General features: G+C 48.7%; 2 protein-coding genes across 4 annotated transcripts in view; one reads left to right on the forward strand and one right to left on the reverse strand.

Moving 5' to 3' along the window:
* The first annotated feature begins 144 nt into the window (after positions 1-144).
* Positions 145-11,641, forward strand: GDE1 (glycerophosphodiester phosphodiesterase 1). The gene is made up of 6 exons (XM_032961228.2): positions 145-928; positions 3,703-3,878; positions 4,361-4,466; positions 5,844-5,936; positions 8,804-9,015; positions 9,893-11,641. The coding sequence occupies exons 1-6, from the start codon at positions 605-607 to the stop codon at positions 10,026-10,028; spliced, it is 1,047 nt and encodes a 348-aa protein (XP_032817119.1). The 5' UTR covers positions 145-604; the 3' UTR covers positions 10,029-11,641.
* Positions 11,599-25,001, reverse strand: part of LOC116946226 (transmembrane channel-like protein 6) — a 23,177-nt gene continuing 9,774 nt past the window's right edge. For 2 of the 3 annotated variants that reach the window (XM_076069899.1, XM_032961226.2), the window contains 13 exons: positions 23,557-23,774; positions 22,672-22,816; positions 21,788-21,943; positions 20,119-20,279; positions 19,470-19,548; positions 17,549-17,646; positions 15,785-15,925; positions 14,793-14,868; positions 14,175-14,308; positions 13,614-13,781; positions 12,856-12,934; positions 12,161-12,263; positions 11,599-11,778 (listed from right to left, as the gene is read on the reverse strand). In XM_076069899.1, coding sequence (XP_075926014.1) covers positions 11,726-11,778; positions 12,161-12,263; positions 12,856-12,934; positions 13,614-13,781; positions 14,175-14,308; positions 14,793-14,868; positions 15,785-15,925; positions 17,549-17,646; positions 19,470-19,548; positions 20,119-20,279; positions 21,788-21,943; positions 22,672-22,816; positions 23,557-23,774 — 1,611 coding nt within the window. In that variant the 3' untranslated portion in view covers positions 11,599-11,725. The remainder of the gene's footprint in view (positions 11,779-12,160; positions 12,264-12,855; positions 12,935-13,613; positions 13,782-14,174; positions 14,309-14,792; positions 14,869-15,784; positions 15,926-17,548; positions 17,647-19,469; positions 19,549-20,118; positions 20,280-21,787; positions 21,944-22,671; positions 22,817-23,556; positions 23,775-25,001) is intronic. The other variant, XM_032961227.2, reaches the window with a different exon arrangement.

Below are 25,001 nucleotides of genomic sequence, written 5' to 3' on the forward strand. Positions count from 1 at the left end.
CACAACCAAATTTGTACGCTTCGATTTAACTGCTCCGCTCCTCACGGGAATCGATTACGTTCAATTTTTAGTTTTGGAATCGATTACACCGTTCTACGCTCACGCCCCACGCAAGAATCGGTTCCGCGTGACTGTCACGTGATGATCGCGAATCGATTCAGCCGCCCCTCACGGCACCTCGCTCGAGCGGCAGCTGCTGCTTTGCCCGTCGACGCGCTCCGGTGCCGGTGAAGAAGAAGAATAATAGTTTGCGTGGCGCTCACGCGCGTTATTTGACCATACTTCACCACGCCGGTGAAGTCTCCCGCTGCGTCTGCCGCGCGGGTTATTTCCCGACCAAACTACCAACGCCGCACCGGTTCGCGCCCGTTGGGGGGGAAGGCGGAATGACAAAACAACGATTACATCTCATCGTGATCTGAAGCTTTCGTGACTGCAGGAATCCATACTCTTTGGTTCTTTCCGTTAAAGTCTATTGACAACCGCCGGATCTTAAAACAAACAAAAAACCCCACCCAACCTTTCAAATTCTAGTCGGAAGTCGACACAATTCCATCGATCATCGACTCGATCGATTGATTCACTCCGTTGTATTAACTCCCCGATGATGGTGGTGGTGACGATGTCTCTGGCCTGGAACTCGCTGTGGCTGCTTCTGCTGCTTCTGATGCTGCTGATTCTGTCGAGAAGTCTAAGCAACCGCACCTTGTTGGCCGGCGGGGCCGCGGCCGCCTTTGTGTCCCTGTGCGGCCTACAGAGCTTGCGCTTTGAGCCCGTGTGCCGTCAGAGGGCCCTGCAGGTGCTGAGGCCACGGTTGGGCCCAGGGTCCACGAAGGCCGAGGCCGGGTCGCGTCTCCTTGGCCGTGCCGTGGCCCATCGCGCTGGAGGTCACGACGCACCGGAGAACACCGTGGCGGCAGTGCGCAAGGTGACAACAAATGGTGTACATGACACCGGCCACAGTAACGTCGGATCTTTTGGGCGATGGGCCAAGCAACCGTTGCGGCGAAATGTTAACTACGTCGCCTGGTATTGCAGGAGGTCGTGGGTTTATGGTTTGTTGGCAAAGTCGCTTCTGAAAAAGCCTGGTCAAAACAGGTCCCTGCAGGGTGGGCTGGTAGGATAAGTCTCTGCGCTGTCCATTGCTGATTTTACACCCAACAGCACGAGATTTCACTTCGTTAAAGTATTGAAAGGGGACGGACGGACACATTAATCTATTGCAGGCAGGTACACTCAGTTTACAACTTCGTTCCTACCAGTATAAATATAGTCTATGCCGTGGTCGAATGAGAGGCGTATGCGCACAGGTTGAGCAATGTCATTGCCGGTTTGTGACAGTAGCAGTAGTGTGTCGTGATACTTTACCAAAGGCTACTTTCTAAAACCAAACCGTAAATCATAAACTTTAAACCACCTTCCCATAACACGAAAACTTAAACCCTGGCCATTAAAACATTAACCCTCCTAAATACTGCATCTTAAAACCCTAACTCCAATATTATAACTCGAAACCCTAACCAAAAACCCTCCTAAAGTTTTAATTGAAGTAGCCGTCCATAAATGACGTTACGCGATTTTGGACGATTTCCCCCCCCCCCTCGTCATACGGCGCCACAAAAAGTCAGACCCCCCTCAAATATGACGTCACAAAGCTCTGCCCCCCCCCCCCCCCAAAATATATATAAAACATGCTTCAAATCGCTTTAAACTATTGTCATTGTAGTGCGTTGCACTCTCATGTTGTAGTAGAAAACATTAAAAGTATATTTAATTAAGTAGAATGTGTTGTCTATATTTAAAGTTGCGCATTTTGATGTGACGTCACATTTCTCAACCCCCCCCCTCATATTCTTGGTTCTTTCGGTAAAGTCACGTAGAAGGGAAACAATAAAATAATAAAAATATCAAAAATAAAATTATCACGACGTTTCGACTGCAACACAAGCAGTCATCATCAGATGTGAAAACCACAACAGTGAGGGTTCGTCACAAATGTCTGACCCCCCCCCCCCCCCCCCACGTGCGTGACGTCATTTATGGACGACCCCAAAGCCCTGAACCCTCACCTCAAACCAAAACCGAAACACTAAACCCCAACCCTATTGCGAAATCACAATCCATGAACGCGAGCCATACATCCTAAACGATACAATCTAAATCCTAACTACATTTTAATTGCTCTGGTCTATCTGCAGGGACAATACTATACTTGATAACCAAATTGCCTGCAATGCGCCCAATCTCAAGCCAAACTAAACTATTTTACCAGGTAAGGGCCACTGACCTATATACAGTGAGGGAAAAAAGTATATGATCCCCTGCTGATTTTGTACGTTTGCCCACTGACAAAGAAATGATCAGTCTATAATTTTAATGGTAGGTTTATTTGAACAGTGAGAGACAATAACAACAAAAAAATCCAGAAAAACGCATGTCAAAAATGGGGGACCTTGCGGGCGCTGCAGGATTTCAGTCCTTCACGGCTTTTTTTTTAAACTACCCCCACCTCTGCACTCAGTGCTATAAATGGCTACACAACTGGATTGGCAGGTCGTGTGTGATGGGGGTAAAGTGTGGGTACTCTCTCTTACAACATGACTGGCCAGCGTGGAAGAGTAGGCTTTAATACATCCCAGAGGGGCTCCGCAGAGCACCCTCTTGTGGAGGTTTTTCCTCAAGCAGTCGCGTGAGCAAGCAATTGCGGTGCTGCACCTCTAGCTTAACGCCGTTCTGCACATGTAACAGTGATGGGGATGCGGAGGGGCTCGCTAACAGCACTTGCCCCAACAGCCTGCCGGGCTCTATGGGGGATCTTTGTATTTAGGGTGCGATAACGAAGGTCAACAAGGGCTCTACTGCCATCTCCTGGTAATTTTCTGGCCAGGTGGCTAAGTCAAGAGTGCTGAATTGGCATCTCTGTGTTCCTGGGTTTAAATATAGGCAGCCGCCTGTGATTAAAGCAGATTAATCAATATTCTTAGTTTTTTCGGTAAAGTCACGTTGAAGAGAAACAACAAAATAACAACGTGACTTTACCGAAAAAACTAAGAATATGAATTACTGCAGTCACGAAAGCTTTAAATCAAAATTCAGATTAATCAAGTTTGTGAGTTCACGGTCTCAGCTCGGTTACCATTGACTGCCCAAAAATGTATCAGATTAAATTTGATGATGCACTTTATTTGGCTAAATTCCAACTCTTGAGAATTAAATGTGAGTTTATACTGTCATGCGATTCTTCTGGCGTATGGTTAGATTATGTGTGAAAACATAAACTGTCATGCGATGAAGCTTCAGTTCCCTTTCTGAAGAAACTGCCAGGGCATTGAGTGAAACTAAAACTAAACTATTTTTATTTTACCAGGTAAGGCCCACTGAGCTACAGAGCTCATTTACAGAAACGGCCTGGTCATAACTGTGAGCTCGACGAAGTTGCTTATCGTGCAGATGATTTATAGCAACCAACCAAATACTCGAAATGCATGTTTCTAAAAAATGTCCGCATGTTTGCAACATCGGACATTGTGCCAACCAAACACGTGGTACAACCCGAAAACACATCGGAGAGCCATCAGCTATTTTCGTTGTAACAATCAGACCGAAACCTGCTTGGTTTGCGATATCCGATGAACTCATTACATCCCCAAGTGAGTATCGAACATATGTGATCGCTGAATTCCCACCCGCGCACGTGAGCAGGCAGCCACCAATGGCGCGCAGGCTGTGGAGCTGGACATGGCGTTCACAGAGGATGGAGTGGCAGTGCTCATGCACGACGACACGGTGGACCGCACCACGGATGGCAGCGGCCCCATCGGCGCCATGTCGCTGGCCAACCTGCGTAACCTCGACGCCTCTGCCTACCATCGCCTCCGGTGAGTGGGCGCACCGCCCTGCTGCACATGCAGCTGCTCCCCCCTGCTGCTGCTGAATAACTGTATTACCACCAGTTAAGTGCCAACAGATTTGAATTCAGTTTTGCAGTTCATATAAAGGACCTCATAAGGTAAATTATTTGGTATGGGGGATGAGTGGTGATAAAACAGTCAAGGGAAGAAATTGATGATACAAAGAGGGGTTCCCAAGCCCCATGTTCCCATCAAACTAAGTGTAGCTTTGCTGCTGATGGTGCGTGGGATGCTGCTGCTGCCACTGATGGTGATGCTTCTGGTGATAATGCTCTGATACTGATAAGCAAGATGATGCTGTGGCATGAGTGGTGGTAAGATATCAAAAGGGAAGCAAAGAAAATCAAAATACGACCCTCAATTATACAAGCTGCAGGCCCTAATCAAACTCGGTGCCGCCCTGCGTGCTTGACGGGATCCGTACGCTTGTGCCTTGCATCATCCCGCAGCGAGCAGTTCAAGGGCGAGAGGGTGCCCACCCTGGAGGAGGCCGTGGACGAGTGTCTCCAGTTGAACCTCATCATTTACTTCGATGTGAAGGGCGACGCCGAAAAGGTTTCTGTATGCCTCCATCCACCTCGGCGCATAAGGCACACTCTGTCCCGCTTCATGCCTTGTGGCGGGTCTTACTTCGCCGAACTTAAGCATTTAAAGGTTACCAAGTTGCAATCCCGCGTGCAGTTTTGCATAGATTCAGAGGCACGGCAAACAACAGACAAGTGGAAAGGCAGCCAGTACCAGTGCTATTGATTGCCCAAGCTCTATGGTCCTATATCGGGTTGTTTGGCCAATTGTATTCACGTGCGAGGAAACTGGATCACCTGGAGACAACCCACGCGTGCGAGGGGCAACACTTCATCCCATGCAGATGAAATATGGAGTCCACATTTACCATACTGCCTTCATATGGGGAGCCAGGGTATACGGCATTTTGACCTCCACGGGAAGGGAGTTTCACAGCATTTGCGCAATCCACGAACCCTCACTGCCTCCACAGTTGTGTGCCACGATCATGATTATTTTGTATTTTATAGATTTGTGTTAAACTAGCGGCCATATCTAGCAGAGAGTCCTTGCCTATAAACATCGCGAAAATTACTAGCATGGGTTCAAGCAAGCCTGACCCTGCTGATGAGACGCTGAATGTCAAATCCAGTCCAGAGTTTGCTTCTATTGAACCATGCCTAGAAGGCTTTGTGTATGAAGAGTTATAAAAAAAAAGACAGATTTGTTTATGTGGTTGTTCAGAGATAAATATGGGAAGGAGGCATTTTTATAGCTCCGATGTGTTTGCGGGATGTACCGCATGATGTTCGGCATGATATCCGACGTTTCGCTCCACGTACTGGGAGCTTCTTCTTGAACTGATTGAAGAAGCTCTTTTAACTTTTAACGGTTACTTCCGGTTTCCGACTGCTGCCGGTGTCTGATGTTGGCCACCTATTGTCATTTCTGAGCATCGTCGCTTGTGCCACAGCTCGTCACTTGTACATGCATGGTGACACCAGAGGAAGCCCACTTCTCTGGTGGATACCAGAATGACAGCACTCTGTAAAAGTCCACCAAAGAGGTCCACGAACAGCATTTCACCCACCGTTGCTTTAATGTGTATTGATGCCTTTCTTTAACTGTGTATTTCTTTTTTTCATCGAAGTTACGATTTAGCCCACGACACCCAAGATTGCGAATGATATCTTATCTCATGTTGTCTTAATATGTTTTCCATCTCCTAGTGAAATAAAAGTGTACTCCCTACTCACCATAACTAATCGGGTCACATGCCCTGGTCGTGGATGGCTCTTGGCCCCAGGTTGAGGAAGCAACAAATGTCTATTTCGAGTTTTTCCATCTCGGCTGGATTCATCGACGATTGGGATGAGACATCAAGCAGATTGTGCTCGCCCTAATGGCTGTTGTCTTCTCTTGTCGCAGTCGTCTACGGTGCTCAAACAAATCTACGAATCCCGGCCGGAACTCTACAACAAGAGCATCGTCTGCTCCTTTGACCCCAGGGTCATTTATATGGTGAGAATAATATTTTAGTTTTATATACCATAGGTCATGCAAATTGCATCTCACTTCTAGCTCAGCAACCACAGACAAGCAGACAGAGAGTCGGCACTACCAACAATTGTAAAGCTCTGCAGTCCTCTGTATATTGAGATGTTTTCAGCTAATTTAGTGTTTTACCATGTGGAATGAAACTGGAGCGCCTGGGCAAAAGCTATGTGTGTGAGGGGGAAACACTATCTCACACAGAAGGAACAGATGATATTAGTCCGCACATTGCTGTGCCGTTTTCTCTTGGCAGCCAGAGTATGGCACCACCTCGACGCCCACAGAAATTGAATTTGACAACATTTGTGAGGTCCAATTACCTTCACAGTGCTGGATTACAGGCCACGTGCATAGCCACGACCGCCCATAATCGTAACATTACTCTTTACTTACCCAGGAAAGCCTCGTTGTGTCTAAATACTTATTTTTAAGAACGTTCCTGCTGACTCTATTATGAAATTTGGCCAATTCCATTAATGGGTGGTTTTCATCTGGGCGGAATCCAGAGAACTCTGGGTCCAAACAACCTTATTGGACAATGGAATGCAATAAACAAGCAGCTCTTATCTTGAAGATAGTGCTTGACTCATTTAATGGTTTTTTTATGTTGTTGACAAGTTACAAACTCCTGTCAGACATTCCTGGACACCTAACCTTGTATGCATCTACAAGATAAAAGGCTGTTTAATTATTGGTTTACATTTTTCTGTATTGGATATCTAATTGCAGTACAGTTGAGAGCTGCGTGTCAGGCAAGGCTCACTTGCTATCAAGGTCTGGCTTATGTTGTGTACGTCCGTGCAGGGTGGCCGGCTGGTGTAGCTCACTTTAATCTGAGCCAGTTTGTGCTTTACCAGGAACATCTGGTTGATTTGCAAACATTGGCCAACAGCAATGAAGGATCTCCGTTACAGCCCCCCGTCAACCTTTGCTCAGCCGGTGGTCACTCATTCAACTCTGCTGCCGTCTCAGCCTGGAATCCCTGACCCTCCACGCCTCTGTTAAAAGTCCAAACTCAAGAACGCTTTCTTTATATTAAAACATCCCCACTGTTTTCGTGCATCATCTTGGGATGCGGTGGCATTTAGATGCTGTATAATAATCGTATTATGTTGAATGAAATGACCTCACATTGTAGTGGAATAATGTGTTTTTCAGTTGTTTGGCAGTGTTGCAATACAATACAATTTGCATTTATGGTTCAATCATCGTGTAGGTATGTCAATTTGTTTACGATAATTCTCCACCACTCGACAGAAGCAATCAAATCATGTCTCATGGGCAAATATCCAAATCAAAATTGTAAAAATTTTGCTTGGGACTTTCAACACTCCCGTTTGCTGAAAACCCATATCAATTGGCATGTTTTTTAATGCGACAGCTTGACTTGATTGGCTCTTGGATAGTGGAGGGTTATATTTATGATGTTGACATCCCTGCACGGTGATCTAACGCAAAATAATCTAATTACGGGTCACAATATTGGTTGTGAAAAGCCTACGTGTAAGGTTAATTGGCATTTATATGGCATCTGAATGCAGTGAGGCATGGGCATCGTGGACAAAGGAGAACTTCGTTTAATAATATAATACTAATAAGGAAAGACAGGCAACAAATACGTTTTGAACCTGTACTAGAATATGGAAGGGAATTCCAGGCAACAGGGGGAAAGAGTGATCTCCCACTCAGCAAACATTGACCATTGTGATTTATTATCATATGTGCTTACACACCACTGTGCTATTTTATTTTGAACAACCAGGGAGGAGAAAATGTTGTTGCGCCGCATAAAAGAGGATGAAGAGATGGCTCTGAGAGATTGCGACTGGAACGGGTTTGGAAACGACGAGACGAGGAGGAAGAAGGCAAGAGTGGGGGTGGTACCCATCTCAGACAAGATGAAGGAAGTTTTGACCCAGTTTGGCTTGGGGGACGTGCGTAAGAAAAGAGGAAAACCACATCGGAAGAAATGTCATGAACGTTGAAGCACATGGGAAGGGGGTAGATCGAGGTAGACGGAGGGAAAGAGGAAGTGTTCTTAAGTGGTGAACCAGGATGTGAAGGAGTGGATTTGGAGTTGATTTCCCAGGACAGGAATTAGTGGAGAAAGAGGAGCAGGAAGGCGGTAGAGCCCACATGAATGGGGAAAACGCCAGGAAGAAGAAGACAATACCACCAAGACGGTCTCCCACTGCATCCTATCGACACCTCCGGCCCTCTACTATTCTCCTGCAAGAGTTTTCTTTGTAAAATAAACAACCGCGCCTCATTTGGACCTTGTTTGACACCCTATCACGATTGCATCGGCCTTGACTCCTCCACTGCTGAACGAAGGCCTACTGGAGCGAGCTGTTGCCATCTCTCATTGTCTCAGGATGTAACATTCCATCTAGAACCTGCACACGAGCTGGCGTCCATCCTTCCGGGCATGTTTTCACCCCTTTGGCTGCCACTCCATCGTTACTCTCGACCACTGGTAGTCGTCTTGTAGCCATGGTGTCTTTCCCAAGCCCGCGTGCTTTTCTTAAGCCAACAATAATGCCTCTACATTGCACGTGTTCTCTTATCCACATGTTCTTCATCCTGTCTCGATGTAATTCCAAGCCCGCGCCTCCCCATACCTCTTTACGCATTTTTAAACTTTTGTTCCACTTTACTTCGTCACCATCCATGTTTTCTGATCCACACGTCTGTCACAAGTAGCTCAGGAATTGTCGATGGGAGGAAAGCAAACCACCCCCATATGTTCTGTACGCCACTGGTCTCTTCCAAGCATTTTTTTGTTCTACTTTTTTTCTTCAGCACGCGTGTCTCCGATTCCGTACGCACGCCAGATGCGGCAGAAGGACGTCGCGGTGGTGACGGCGCTGACGCACCGGCCGTGGGTCTTGAGCCACACGCTGGAGGGAGAGCGCTTGCACCTGGGATGGTTTCGCCACCGCTGGGCGATGCTGATGGACGTGGCACTGGCTTGGAGTCTCCACAACTTCCTGTGGCAACTGTGTGGCATCTCCGCTGTCCTCATGCACAAGAGCGTCATATCGCAGTGAGTGCCTCCGACAATTTTTTGTTTCACGTTTTGTACTTTTACGCTTGTAAAAACCAAAATGCAAACGTGCCTACATAGGAAAATCAGTTAGTGTATAGTAGGGACTGCAACATACGGATGTCATCCGTTGTGCTTGACTGCCTAGTTAATTCTGCAGTATATTGCAGTAAAAGTGAGAAACTGTAAGTGCCGGTGTGAATGGCTGGCTTGTTAGTCATACATAGTCAGAGTGAAAGAGAGAAACTGTATGTACATATTTTGAACTTCTTTCGCACCATACATAGCCAACCGTGCTAATCGGAGGTTCGGGAAACTGCTAGCACCAGTCTGCATGGATGTTGTGTTAGTCCTACATTGTCGCATGGATGTTGTGTTAGTCCTACATTGTCGCAGCTTAAGGGATAAACTGGCAGTGCCCGGTGTGCGTGGCTGCCTTTTCAATCCTATCGCACATCTTGGTAAAGTATTTTTTTACAATTGCTTTTTGTACTTAGTTTGTTGTCCTTCCCTGCACCCCCGATTAGGGCCGCTGCCTCGCCTAGATTACAGGAGGTCGTGGGTTAGATCCCAACCCTGACGTCTATATATTTGGAGTTTGCATGTCTCTTCTCGTGGTCGCGTGTATTTTTCTCCGGGTCCTCCGGTTTTTCCCTCCACATTTAGCAACATGCGTTTAGAGTGTTTGGCTGCTATAAATTTCCACATGATGAGCCACTTGGTTGAGCTATAATTTGTGGCCAGGTCGCTGCTAAAAAAATAGTTATGCAGCTCAATGGGCCTCACCTGGTAAATTAAATATAGTTTAAAAAGGACCTTCAACATCCATGTATACACGTGTCAACACTCATTGTCTCGGCACGTGTGTCTGCTGCAGGGACTACGTGCAGTGGTGGCAGGAGCGCGATGTGAGCGTGGTGGGCTGGACCGTGAACACAGCCGCGGAGAAGGCTTACTACGAGAATGTTCTCGACTGCAACTACATCACCGACAGCCTCGAGGGCGACGCGTGACGCCGAACTCCGATTCCCCCCCAATCCATCCACACCAAACACGTATATTCATGGACTTTTGAGGCTTCCGATATCTCGAATTGAATGTGTAATTTGCCAAGCTGGTGATAGAAGGGCAGGGCTGCGGTGTTTTTATTTTAATGGCAGGTAATTTGTTAATCCTAACTTGCTCGCTGTGTAACTTAGGTAAAATTTGCAAACGACAGCCGTTTTAATGGCTGCAGTTGCTTTTGCTATCCAGTAGGGATCGTGTATGTTTTAAAACTTTAAACTCAAAACGGTTTTATCAGAGAGGGCAGTTATTAATTTAACATGGATTGAACACAACGTAAATAAACTTTTTCTGTGATAATTTTAACGGAGACATTTGACAGCGATTCACATTCTGCCAAAACGTTTCCTTCGCCCGTTAGATCTTTGGATAAAAGGTGCACGTGTTTCCGTTGCCTACAATCGGGTGAAACGCCAGGATGGTTGTTTCAGCCGTTTGCATAAGCAATTAAATCCTCGACGTTGAATAATTTTATATCACACGGAAAGGGCACCACAAAGGATCTCTGATCTTCAACTCAAATTCACATCATCCGGCAAAAAAAAAGTTTCCTTAAGTGGTACCTACAAAAAAAACCCGTGTCCAGTTCCCGATTCTCTCACAAAGGACGCCCAATGTAGCCGTCCGATGTGTTTTCGCGGTTGGACCGTGTGTATTTTGGCGTGATGTCCGACGTTTCGCTCTGCGAGCTTCAGCAGCTGCTTAACTGAAGAACCCAAAAACATATCGGAGAGCTGCACAGCGCATACCGCGACCGCTTACGCTGCGGAACTCCTCAACCTATGGTGAATGCTGCGGAACACCAAGGTGCGTCTTCTGAACATCTAAACTCGCTACGAATTGGGACGCGTTGTGCAATCCCGATTGTTTGGAGTGGCTCCCGATTGTTTTGCGTATTTTACAACGTCATTGCAAGTCTGTGGGTTTTGATTATCTCCCGCGAATATACATTTTTTATTGTTAAGTAATTTTGTTATCGAAGTCGTTTTTCTCAGGTTGCGGCAGTCATTGCATGGTAGTCACTTGAGAACCACTGCTACGTGACTGAGTATAACAGCTTGGGCTGTTGAGTTATACATATCTCATCATCATCGGAGCAGTATTTACAGGGATGAATTGGGTTTAGTGTATACATTGATGCATGTGCCCATGCCTAGCTCCTTGTTATGGCAAAAATAAAAGCACACAACTGTAATTTTATCATATTCTCTGTGGTGGTATGCATGATTTTACGACTATTTAGATTTAGTGGGATACTTTACTGAACTACTGAAGGAAATAAAACAAGTTCAATTAAATAATTTTAAACAAAATGTTGTAAAATGTAGTTTGTAAAACTCTTAACTTTAGAGATATTACACAGCGCTTGTTGACATGGTCTGTACGGCTAAAGGGGTGGATGGAGCTTCAAGTGATTGACCCAGGTGCTTTGCAGAACGAAAAGCGTCACTTTTACGCAACTGTCGACTCTACTTAGCATATACCGAGATGAAAATGAATGGTGGCAGAAAAACCCACTTATCAAAACCAGTTTATTAAAATATACAATGTTGTGACCCTACATTGTGTTCTGGCTCAGTGATGTTCAAGAGGCGGAAATCCAAGAGCGCACAGGTGATAGGTAAGGTCCACGTTTCACATCTTCTCAGGATAAGTCTGCTTGGCAGGGCCACATCTGCGCGCTGTAGTTTTTCTTGTCTGCAAGAGGGGGTGGGAGTTTGGAAGAAAGCTGAGCACAGCTAATATTTAATTAATTTCCCAGTAGCATAAGAACAGGTAACCTGACCCGAGGAATGCCTCCCACCGCACTCCGCACTGTTGATGAATGTGGAGCAAAGTATGTGGATGAACAAGATTTTTTTTGCAGCACAGTGCACGGGTGGACCAGGTAGTAAGGTAAATGGTTGGTTATTAGGTGGACGAATGGGTAGGTTATTGAGTTGCTTTGTGCCTATGTGGTTAGTTTACTAGATGGCTGAGTGACTTAAGTGGCTGGGCGATTCGTTGACTGGCTGAGTCACTAGTTGGCTGGGTGACAAGGTGGCTGGAAGGCGAGGTGACTACACTGCCGCCTCCGTACCTTTTTGTCGACTCCGCTTGCTCTGCCTCGCCGCCTTCACTTCCATCTGCCGCTTGTGCTCCTCCCGCAGTTTCTCCAGAACAAATATCTTGTCCTGGCCCTCCTGGCCACGACACACACACGACCGCCTCGCGTTTCACAACAACCATTATCACGGTGATGACACTACAGCAGCGTGTTTATCCAGAAAAGCCTCCGTGTCTTGCACAGGAGTGTCCTGCACAGGAGTGTCCTGCCACAATGATTACACCTTCAAAATGGTTGGAGTCTAAATGGTATCGCGACTCGAGAACGCACAACAATAAAGGCGTGCCGAAAAAAATAGCAAAATGTTTTATTGAAAACCTAGACGGATTCTAATTTTATATTAGTACACTCTGGCTACCACTCTTGTCATTATCGTCCCTTCTAGCCTTGACACGTCCATCCCAAGCAGCATTGCGCAGACAAAAGTGGCCAGCCGTGGTGACGATGGACATTTAGAGAATGGCTGCTCTAAATTTCTACTCGATAAGCCACGTTGTTGAGCTTTCATATGTGGCCAGGTCGCTTCTGAAAAAGAGCTATGTAGCTCAGTGGGGCTTACTTGGTAAAATTAAAAGTTTAGTTCACTCCATGCTGGCCTTAATAGGTGCTCACTAACGGCACTGGCACTATACTCTGATGGAGGGATCTTCGTGTGTGTTATTACGCACGTGCTCAATGCGCGCTTGCAGCAGCTCAATCACGTGCCTCTGCGCGGCCAAAATCTGTACGTTGATGTAGATGATCAATCTGATCGTACACACAAACACAAGTGCGGTTCGTGAGCACCTATTAAGGACACCGGCACACAGACTAACAAACATATCCCCCGTGTAGCCTTAACAGACTGAAGGGCAAGTGCTGTGTTAGCGAGCACCTATGAAGGCCGGCACGGCACACGAGGTGGGTGGCCAGCACCACTCCCGGGCCGCCTTCGTCTTTTAAGTGGCAATGTTAACACCACAGCAGGTACTCATTTAAGGCTGAGTCGACCTAGGTGAGGCCCAGGAGCGATTCAGGTATTCGGCACCAGTGTTGGCCATTGGTGGGAATCAAACTCGGGTTGCAGAGTTCATATCACAGTATTCTAATCACTGCACTACTGCTTCCCCAAAGGCAATAACAGCCACCATTTGCCATTTAAGGTGGCAGCCACGGTGCTTGTGCCAGGCCAGGTGCACTCTACTCGCAAAGACAAAGATCCCCTATATAGCCTCAGCAGACTGTTGGGGAAAGTGTTGTTAACGACGAGCACCCATGAAGGCCGGCACGGCACATGAGGGGGTGGGAGGCCAGCACCACGCCCGGCGGCCTTTGTCTACCAAGTGGCAATGTTTACACACCACACCAGGCTGAGTCGACCTAGGGGAGGCCCAGAACGGGTTCAGACATGGGAGACACGGACGGACACACATGCACGCGCTCTCACAACACGAGGCTTGTTGCCGCGAAGAAGAAGATTGGGCTCTCGACGAGGTTGTGGTAGATCCAGGCGATTGCCGCCGAGCCGAAGGGGAGCGACGCGGCCCAGCGCCGCACAGCGTCGTAGGCCAGCGGGAGCCCGCGGAACGGCCCGCACCCCGGAGAAGGTTCACGCCTGCGGTGGAGAGACAGCGCACGTGCCGAGATGGGAGAGATGTGGGCAAGGTGGAAGAGACGGAGAGGAGGCACGGGGGAGGGGAAGAGACGGCGAGGAGACACCTCCGATTAGCACTGTTGGCTAGAGATGGTACGAAAGATGTTCAACATGTATATTTTAAAAGAAAACTGGAAAATTTCATATTTTTTCACCAGAAAAAAATCAACATGTCTGTAATTATGGACAAAAACTGGCAGCCATTATTTTTTTTTGGAATTTACCCCTTTATGTCTGAATTTTCGATTAGAATTCTAAGCGTTGGCAAGAGCCTCCCGCTTCGCGCGACCTCGGCGCGGCCATCCCCGTTACACGTCGCCTTGTATCGTTTTCGAGCGAGCGGGGCGAACTCACGTCCACATGGTGACCGCCACCACCGCCACGACGCTGAAGAACGACGGGAAAAAGAGCAGGAGCAGGAAGATGGTGGACATCTGAGAGGCACGCCAGGGTTTGGTGGGTGGCTGGCAGTTGAGGTAGAGGCTTCTCTGCGTGGGAGAGTGGGGGTGGGGGTCAAACATTAATTCCAACACCCAGGATATCGGTGGTGCCGGCTCAGCACCCTGACCTGTGGGCCGCCCAGCCTCCTCATAGCGCTATGGTGACGAGATGTTAACTGCCTCGCCTGGTATACAAGAGGTCGTGGGGTCGATGCCGACCATAACGCCTGTATATTTGGAGTTTGCATGTCTTTCTCCCTGTGGATTTTTCTCCGGGCTCCTCTGGTTTTCCCTCCACATTCAGAAAAATTATTTTAAGAGTATTTGGCTACTATAAATTTCCACGTGATAAGCCGCTTTGTTGAGCTATCGTTTGTGGCCAGGTCGCTTCTGAAAAAGCGCTGTACAGCTCGGTGGATCTTTCCTGGTAAAATAAAAAAATATATTAGTTTATAGTGTAAAAACCTCCCGAGCTGTCGCAGTGAGCCCTTGGTGCTGTCCATGGAAATCCCCCTCGCTCCACAGCCCTCACCCGTTTGACATAGAAGAGGATGATCAGCTTGATCAGCTGCACCAGCGGCAGCAGGGGAGCGAAGAAGATGCCGAGCCTAGACGAAAGGGGTCGCGACGAAGGTCAGCAGGTCTCTGCCGAGGTCACCGCTAAGAGGCGATGGTGATGATTGTGGTGGTGGCGGTAGTGAAAATGGCGACATGATCAATCAGACCATCACGATCATAATCACCAACATTACTCTCAGCATTTATGTACACCACTGTTGAGATGAATTCCTCATGATTATCACCACATTTAGCCATTTTCCGCACACTGCTAGATTAAGGCGTCATCCTTGTGTAACAGAGTCGTCAACGCCTTAATAGGTGAGCGACTCAACCGGCGCTGCACACACCACGCTTCATCAAGGCACACCGGTATTGCGGAGCGACAGGGAGAGCAGGCGTCTTGCTGAAGGAAGATCTTGATAACAGCGAGTGGATCAGGGGTAGTTTTCTGCAACCAGGTATTTTAGATGTAAAAAAGTAAACAGAGGAGGATCGAGCCTGAAAGTTACCACAAGGCGGACCCTGCGCCTCACCTAGTTTGCCTACTGGGTCGACTGTTCCTGAACCAGCTGAATATAATACACTTGATGCACATGAACACACAGAATATGAAGGTCCCCTGTATGACCTTTAACAGACTGTTGGGGGAAGTGCTATTAGTCCAGAACCTACGAACGCCCGCACAGCGCATGAGGGGGCGGTGGTAGGGGCGTACCATGCCCGGCCGTCTTTGTCTTCCCAGTGTCGATGCTTTGCTTTACACAACGCACCAGGTGCTCAATATACAAAGACACGAGAGCGTTAGGGGTGACATAAACCACCTCCCTCTGCCGCGACACCGATTTCCCCCCCCCCCCCCCGTTTGAACAACGCCGGTATCGACGTCTCGTAACCGCTAGCAACGTCCACCGCACGGCAGCGGAAGGAGGTCTCTGGTGGGTGTGTAGGGGGTTGGGTTCGAACCACGCGAGCGTTTGTCCGTAGATGAGGTCGAGCACGTTCCTCGCGATGTCAAACTCGGGCTTGTGAGACCCTTGCTGCTCCGGCTCGGACGAACTCTTCCCCCTGCATGACGACGACGACGATGATGACGACAGAAGCAACCTGTGGGACGCAGGCAGCAGAAGAGGGTAATGGACAAGGAGGGGGGTCGGGGGTCTCTCGGCGGCGAGATGTTAACTCTCTTGCCTGGTATGCAGGAGATTGCGAGTGCACAATCCTGATCCTGACGCCTGTATATTTGGAGTTTGCATGTCTCTCTCCCAGTGGTCGCATGTTTTGTTTTTTTTAATCCGGGTCCTCTGGTTTTTCTATCCACATTTATAAACATCGCGCGTTTAGAGTATTTGGCTGCTGTAAATTTCCACGTGACAAGCCACTTTCGTTGAGCTATTATTTGAGGCCAAGTCACTTGTGAAAAAGAGCAACACAGCTCAGTGGGCCTTACCTGGTAAAATCTCTTTTTTTTGTTTAATGGTTCAGTGGTCAGACAATAGGACGGAGGAATGTGTCCCCCACATGAACAGCCATGCCCCCACACCACTCACATGCCCACTGTGTGCCCCCCATAATCAGAGGCAGCTTCTCTGAATGGTGGCTCTAAAAGCAGTGGTTCCGAACCTTCACTGCAGCATCACACCCCTTTGGTTCTCAATCGTATTTTTTTTTTATAATGTTAATACATACACAGGGCTTGATGAAACAAAGTAAGTTGTACTTACGTGCCCATGCTTCATTTGTGTTTCGATGATTTACCTTCTAAAAAAAAACCTGGTATGTCTCGCACCACCAGGAGGTGCGTGCACGCCAGGTTAAGAACCATTGCTCTAAGTGGAGGCCTACCTGTTTGTGTAGGTAATTTAATTGTTTATTATTTCTACGTGACTTTACCGAAAAAAACAAAGATTAATTCCTGCAGTCACGAAAGCACCAAATCCAGTTTGCCTACCTGTACGTTGACTTCAATAATTACCTGGTGCGGTCTGAAAACATCACCACTGGGGAGACAAAGGCGGCCGGGCATGGTGCTAGCCACACCTGCGCCGCGTTTGCCTTAATGAGTGCTCGCTAACAGCAATTGCCAATACAGATGGAGTCTCTGAGGAGATGTATTTGTGTGTGTGTCCGCTTGTGTGTGAATATCTGTGTGCATGAGTTACGTGTGTGTACATGTGTGTGTGTGTGTGGGGAGCTGTGGTGTAACGGTTCGCGTGCTGCGCTACAAACCCAGTGATCCGAGTTCGATTCTCGCTCACAGCCAACACTGGTGACGATTATTTTAAGTGGTCCTGGGCCTCCCATAGGTCGACTCAGCCTCAAATGAGTACCTTGTGCGATGTGTAAAAACATCGCCACGAGGGAGACAAAGGCGGCCGGGCGTGATGCTGGCCACCTCATGTACTGTACCGGCCTTCATAGGTGCTCACTAATAGCACTTGTCCTGACAGTCTGTGAAGGCTATGTGGGGTATCTCTGTCTTTGTTTGTGTCGGTGGCATGTCTTACGAAAATAATATATATCTTTTTTCTCGTCAGTTTACACATTCCCACGCTGTGATGTCCTGTGACTGCCGCCACTCCAGACAATCCTTAGATAGCTGCTTCGCCCAGTGGGCCTCACCAGCGGAATCTTGCAACAGACTGGTCATCTACATCGCAGACCCGCACAGCCCACTAAAAACGACTCCCATGGCATCAGCTGCAGAGCAACCACCACATCCTGACTCACCGCCACACGAACTCGATGAAGAACGTTCCCAGGAGTGAAAAGATGAAATCCATGACCACCAGGCGGTACAGGTCTTGGCCGAGCCGCGTCTCCCAGCACTGGGTGTGGAAGAGGGGAACACCGCCGATGAATGGAAGCGTGTTGGGTGCCACGGTGGCGAGATGTTAACTCCCTCGGCTGGTATACAGGAGGTTGTGGGTTCGATCCCGACCCTGATGCCTGTATATTTGGAGTTTGCATGTCTCTCTCTCTTCCTATGGTCGCGTGGATTTTTCTCCGGGTCCTCTGATTTTATTCCTTCACGCATTTAGAGACATGCGTTTAGAGTATAGGACTGCTAGAAAATGTCCACGTGATAAGCCACTTTTGTTGAGCTATCATTTAGTGGCCAGGCCACTTCTGAAAGAGCTGTATAGCTCAAGTGGGCTTTACCTGGCAAAATAAAAAAAATAAAAAAGTAGTTGTATTGGTCGGCGAGTCACCAAGCCGCTATACAGCCCATTATCCATCCAGGGATAATCACGTGATGCCATGTGCTGGTCCAGGAATGCCTACACTCAGTCTCCGGCTGGCCACTTGCGGTCCGATAGGTTATTCCTGTCCCCTGTTCCGCTCTGTCGGTCCCGTAACCCCAGGCTATATGCATTGCGAGGATACCTGGTGTGCGTGTGTGTCCGCGAGTACTGTATGTGTGGTGCAGCGGTGATGAATGAGCGCGTTGCATATGAGCCCAGCCACCGTGGTTCGACTCCTGGTCACGCACAACACTAATGTTGATTTGTGTCCGAATCTGGACTGGGCCTTCCTTACGGTCGACTCAGCCTAAAATGATAATAATGTAATAACATTTTTTGATTTAAAGCTGTCGTGACTGCAGGGATTCATATTCTTGGTTCTTTCGGTAAAGTCACGTAGAAGGGAAACAATAAAATAAAAAATATATATTTTATTGTTTCCCTTCTACGTGACTTTACCGAAAGAACCAAGAATATAATGTAATATCGATGTATCTTTTATATCACCAGGAAAACCTAAATATAGATGATACCAGTCTCACGGTAGTGTAAAGAGTCTTCGGTGATTAAAGGATTCTGAAGAATTTCGGGGAGTACGTAAACAATGGGCAGACAGTCTCATACCGCACTGCGTTTGACCACACTACAGGTGACAACACTCCTCCTTCTGCTGCTCCTCTCGCAACGCTCCACTTTGGAATTCCTTCCCATACCGTCTATTTTCCCCAAACTCTTACAACAACTCTTATGTTTTATTACAACTTTTTTTGGTGCTTTTTTTTGCCGGCCGCTTAACGTTTTGGGCACCAGGGCATCAACTCAACAGCGTTGTAAAGATACATACATCTATAACGCAGTTCATCCATTCAGGAACACTTTTTGCACAACGCGTAACACAAACCGTTATAACGCCAAACACACACTGTTATAACGCGGAATGTGTACCCCATTATAACGCGGAACACACACCGTTATAACAGCAAACACAAACCGTTATAACGCCGAATGTGTACCCCGTTATAACGCCGAACACAAACCGTTATAACAGCGAACACACATGCCGTTGTAACGCCGAACGTGCACCCCGTTATAACGCGGTTTCTGAGCAGTCGATAACGAACTACTTTCTTGAGCTTCGTGGCTGAGCGGCACAGCGATACGGTACGCGGAGTGATACGGCAACGCGCGCATGTCACTCTGCGTGCGTACATCGCATCTTGCCAAGCTTACATTATTTAATGGGGAAATAGCTTTCGTATAACGCTTTAGCGCGGCCCTTTTTAGGAACACATCGACCGCGTTCAGTGGGGACTGACTGCATATACAAACATTTATATACAAACACACACACACAAGTGTATGTATGGTCGCACGTACGGAGTGTGCCACGCGTGCGGAGCGCCTACCTCGCTGTGTGGGACGGGCGAGCGCTGGAGCCAATCGTAGCACAGCACGGCCAGCAGAGACACCTTGAGCAGCAGGTTCCTGCAGCGAGCGACAGGGTTAGGTTTCACCGGGTTTTGCGTTTTTATTTTTTTATTTTTGTAATTGCTTCGTTGCTGTACTTAATGTTGTTCTGCTTTTGTCAGTTTGGCGACGCGGGTCACTCACTTGCCAATAAGGCTCTATCCTGGTCTCTTCATTTCTCGCCCGAGTTAAACAAAATCAACTTAAACTCCGTTGTTCCCGCCACATCCTCACAGTGGTTTTTGGCTAACCGTCGCACAAAGATGGTTACTGCATCGCGCGCGCTTTCAGATGCGCTTCTGCGGCCGTCTGGACCGACATTAGGAAGCCACTGTAGCTATGCACTTTTAAATATAGGTTCAAAACTCATTTCTTTAGAACAGTTTTTTTTTGTGTTCAGTTCATTATGCTTCCCACGCACCTCTCAGTAGCGTGGTTGGCTACGTACGGTGCGAAAAGAAGTTCAACATCACATACGTGAAAAAATGGACGCTATCCGTTCACACCCGGTCTCACGTCCCCGTGCGCGTTTACCACAGCGGTACCGCGTGTGCGTGCGCAGTTCTGTGCGTGCGCTCGCGCATTTACCGTCCGACACTGGCGTAGACGCCGTGCCGCGGGCTGTGATAGCCCTCCAGGTGCGTGAGGGTCGTGAAGACGGGCGGCAGCAGCGTGTTCACCAGGCAGGCGACCGCCGGCACGAGAAGCAGCGACACCTCGAGCCACAGCGCCTCGCCCCGCCGCTCCAGCTGTGGCGGTCGATGAGACAGGACGGGGAGAGAGAGAGATAAATTCGTAGAGAAAGAGGGGAGAGAGGGATGGGAGAGAGAGGGGAGATATGGGAGAGAGAGAGGGATGGGAGCGATGTATCCCGCGCTCCGTCAATGTGGAGATTGATCCTTTGTAACTACATGTGCCATTTGAGCAGTTCTTTTTGAGCAAGGCTTTCGTTATTTATCATTATTATTACTATCCTTGTTTACCTGGGAATGCCTCACTGAGTCTCGTAAATCGTTTTCAGGAGAGTCCTGCCAAGTTTTCACGGGGGGGGGGGGGGGGGGGCATTGATTGCTCGGTGTCATCCAAATTGAGCAATTTGTGGGCAAAAAATTCCCAAGTTTGTGGGTAAACAATTCCAAAAATTGGACAGTGATGCCAGTAGAGATGGCATATTCGTTTTCGAATAACATTGCGGGATATTGACTGTCCAATGTAAAGCAGATGGCGCGAATCTTCGGTTAATACACCCACAATATTAGCAGCCTTCATCACAACCACCACCAACACCGTCTCCACCACTATCATCACAAACAGCACCATCACCTTCATAAAACCACGATTACCTCTGACAAAACCACCATCAATCTGCCACCACTGTCACCATCACCACCAAGTCCACTCTCTCTGTTGTCACTCTCATTACCACCACCACAACCACTGCCCTCAACACCACAGCGATCTTCATCGCCACCAATGTGCCACCACGATGACCAACAAAGAAAAGACAAAGATCCCCCATGTGGCCTTAACATATAAGTGGGGCAAGTGCGGCAAGCGAGCACCTATTAATGCCGGCACAGCACGAGAGGGTGGGTGGCCAGCACCAAGCGTGACCACCTTTGTCTCCCTTGTGGTCATGTTTACACATCGCACCAGGTACTCATTTGAGGCTGAGTCAACCTCGTAGAGAGCCAGGACCTGTTGAGATAATCGTCACTGGTGTTGGCTGCGAGCGGAAATCTAACTCGGACAACGACCAACAAAGACACTGATCCCCCGTATAGCCTTAACAAACTGTAGGGGCAAGTGCTGTTTGCAAACACCTATGAAGGCCGGAACGGTACACGAGGGGGTGGGTGGCCAGTACCACGCCCGACCGCCTTTGTCTCCCCAGTGGCGATGTTTACACATCGTACTAGGTACTCATTTGAGGCTGAGTCGACCTAGGAGAGGCCCAGGACCAGTTCAGATAATAGTCACTGGTGTTGGCCGTGAGCAGGAATCGAACCCGGGTTGCCGAGTTCGTAGCGCGGCACGCTAACCGTGAAACTACCGCTCCCCAACACAACCACTACCACGCGCACTCCATCAGCCCCCACCACCATAGTCACATCCACCACCGCTACCGCGCCTGTCTGGCAATCCTGTCGACCATCTGACAACCGTGGCCCTGCTCGGCCCACTGCACGGCGCGCCCTGGCCACGGCATCCCGGCACGGCTCGGTTGTGCGGTGGAAAAGCGGCGCCGGGGTCTCACCGCGTCGGCGCTCTGGCAGAGGAAATGCAACCCGGCCGCCGAGCCGGCTGCGAGCGCCATGGAGAGGAGCCAGGTGGGCGCTCGGGCCAGCAGCCGGCGGCTCCAGCGTGCCCGCGGGCTGCCCCGGTTCCGGCGCGCCCCCTCGGCGAGCACCTCCTGGAGGGGCAGGGGGAGGGTGGGGAGGAGGGAGCAAACAAGGGGAAGGCAACGCAACGCAGCTGTGGTGGTGACGTCACCGTCACTTGGTGGCGATTGGCGGGTATTGGTTTCCGTGGGGAGCGGTCGTGTAGTGGTTGGAAAGCTGTGCGACGAGCCCGTCGACCCGATTTCCATTTCTGCTCGTGGCCAACACCAGTTATCAGAACCGTTCCTGCGCTTCCACACGGTCGACTCAGCCTAAAATGCGTACATGGTGTGGTGTGTAAACATCGCCACAGTGGGGACAAAGACAGCCGGGCGTGGTGTTGTCCACCCACCCTGCCACGTGCCATGTTGGCTTTCATAGGTGCTCGCTAACAGCGCCCTAACAGTCCATTAAAGGCGATATGGGGAATCTTTTTCTTTGTTTCTGTATGGAGTGATGGCAGAGTGCTGTATAAAGCTTGGCGACACATTAAGGAAGCTCTGACCACCCTGAGTTGACCTCTGATCACCTTGAGTTGACCTCTAACCACCTTGAGTTGACCTCTGACCACATTGAGTTGGCCTCTGACCACCTTAAGTTGACCTCTGGCAACCTTGAGTTGGCCTCTGACCACCTTGAGTTGGCCTCTGACCACCTTGAGTTGGCCTCTGGCAACCTTGAGTTGGCCTCTGGCAACCTTTTTATGACCTCTGGCAACCTTGAGTTGACCTATGGTCACCATGAGTCGAGCTCTGCTCACCTTGAGGAAGGTGCCGATGTTGCGGCGGGTCACGTGCACGGCCCTGCTGCTCGTCAGCGCGAAGTCCCAGCCGGTGAACACCTTGCGCGAGTAGAAGCCGATCTCACCGCCGCGCAGGTAGTTCTCGCTGAACGACCGGCCCAGCCTGGGGGTCACACGAACGCACGCTGGCACGGTGACCCCAGGTGCCGGTGGGACCACACCCACAGCAAGACTTCAGGTTTCCCTCGGATTTACGGGAGACCCTTTTTCGTGCCACTATCAAGATGAACAAAAATGACAGGCTTTACCCTCCTTCCAGCAAAGGATATAGGATATAGGAGGTGTAAAGATATTCAAACGCCAAATAGATCTGAATTGTATTCACCAGGTAAAGCCCACTGAGCTACGAGCTCTTTTTGTAAGTGACCTGGCCACATATGATGATAGCTCATCATCGACGTGGCTGATATCATCATCGCACGTCGCAATTTATTGCAAAACCAGAGGAGGACCCGGGGTAAAATCAACGAGGCCACCACGGGGAGACAGGACACGTGAACTCCAGATATACAACAGGCATCATCAGGAGTGGGGATCAAACCCACGACCTCCTGCATACTAGGCGAGGGAGATAACATCTCGAACTCAGACCGCCGGGTGTGTAGCGCAGTGCGCTAGACACTATGCCGCCGCTCCCCACTCGCACGACTTCCAAAAAGATGAAGACCCCCCGAATAGCCTCAACATTCTGTTGGGGCAAGCGCTATTATCGGGCACCTACGAAGGCCGGAAACGGCACACGAACGGGGGGTGTTGCGACCAACAGCACGCCAGGCACGACTGCCGCACACTCACGCAGGCACACGCCCACGCATGCGCACGGCTCCCGCGCAACGTCCTCACCAGCACAGCAGCACGAACACGCACGTGAGCAGGTACGCCACCATCGTGAAGAGATACGCGAGCTGCATGTTGTAGGAGGGGTCCTCCGTCCGTGGCGCCGGGGACCCCCGGGGCCCAGTCGCGTTGGCGGCCGAGGCCCCCTCCCCGCCGCTCGTCCACCAGCTAAGCGTCTCATTGGAGTAGAATCCGTAGTAGAAGGAGCTGTGGGTGAAAGCGCCCTGCCCCCCCCCCCCCCCCCCCACCAAACAAGAGCCCCGCAAAATAATCACACAGGGAAACCATAGCATCATCACCATTTAATAATAGGGTTTTCCCCTTTTTTCTGGCAACAAAACTGAAACCTTTTTACAAGGATTCATGTCCGTCTTCTTTGGTTCTTTCGGTAAAGTCACGTAGAATGAGAATAAAATAATAAATTGATAAAATAAAATAACACAATAATATTCTCACGACGTTGATAAAGTTGAGGGCGCTTTGTTTCTTCTCACACAGCTTAAAGGTCGTGATCTCAGCGTGGCTTTCTCACTCCAGCGCTGTCCTCCAGACAGTCTCGTCCCCTTCACCTGATGAAGGCCGCTTGTGTTGTGGCCGAAACGTCGTGAGAATATTATTGTGTTATTTTATTTTATCAATTTATTATTTTATTCTCATTCTACGTGACTTTACCGAAAGAACCAAAGAAGATGAATCCTTGCAGTCACGAAAGCTTTAAATCGAGATTCATGTCTGCATTAACCACAATACCTGCAGTCAAAATGCCAACAAAAAACATACTATGATAATATATGCATTGTCCTTGAAACTGATTGGTCCACACCATTGTCATCATCCTTCCACCGCACCTCCGATTAGCACGGTTGGTCTACGTACGGTGCGAAAGAAGTCCAACATACGTATAGACTGTTGTACTATTTCTTGTTACAATGGTTACTGTTGTACTGGTTGTTGTTACAATGGTTACTGTTGTACTGGTTGTTATTACAATGGTTACTGTTGTACTGGTTGTTGTTACAATGGTTACTGTTGTACTGGTTGTTGTTACAATGGTTACTGTTGTACTGGTTGTTGTTACAATGGTTACTGTGGTACTGGTTGTTGTTACAATGGTTACTGTGGTACTGGTTGTTGTTACAATGGTTACTGTTGTACTGGTTGTTATTACAATGGTTACTGTTGTACTGGTTGTTGTTACAATGGTTACTGTTGTACTGGTTGTTGTTACAATGGTTACTGTTGTACTGGTTGTTGTTACAATGGTTACTGTTGTACTGGTTGTTGTTACAATGGTTACTGTGGTACTGGTTGTTGTTACAATGGTTACTGTGGTACTGGTTGTTGTTACAATGGCTACTGTTGTACTGATCAGGGCACCTGACCATTTTAATTAATGTAAGACATGCTCTTGGGCTTTCACTATGCAAGTTCCACTGTGCAAGATCTGAGAC

The sequence above is a fragment of the Petromyzon marinus genome, chromosome 26 (genome assembly GCF_048934315.1).
Source record: "Petromyzon marinus isolate PM22_M1 ecotype Great Lakes invasive population chromosome 26, UKy_Petmar_22M1.pri1.0, whole genome shotgun sequence".
NCBI lineage: Eukaryota > Metazoa > Chordata > Hyperoartia > Petromyzontiformes > Petromyzontidae > Petromyzon > Petromyzon marinus.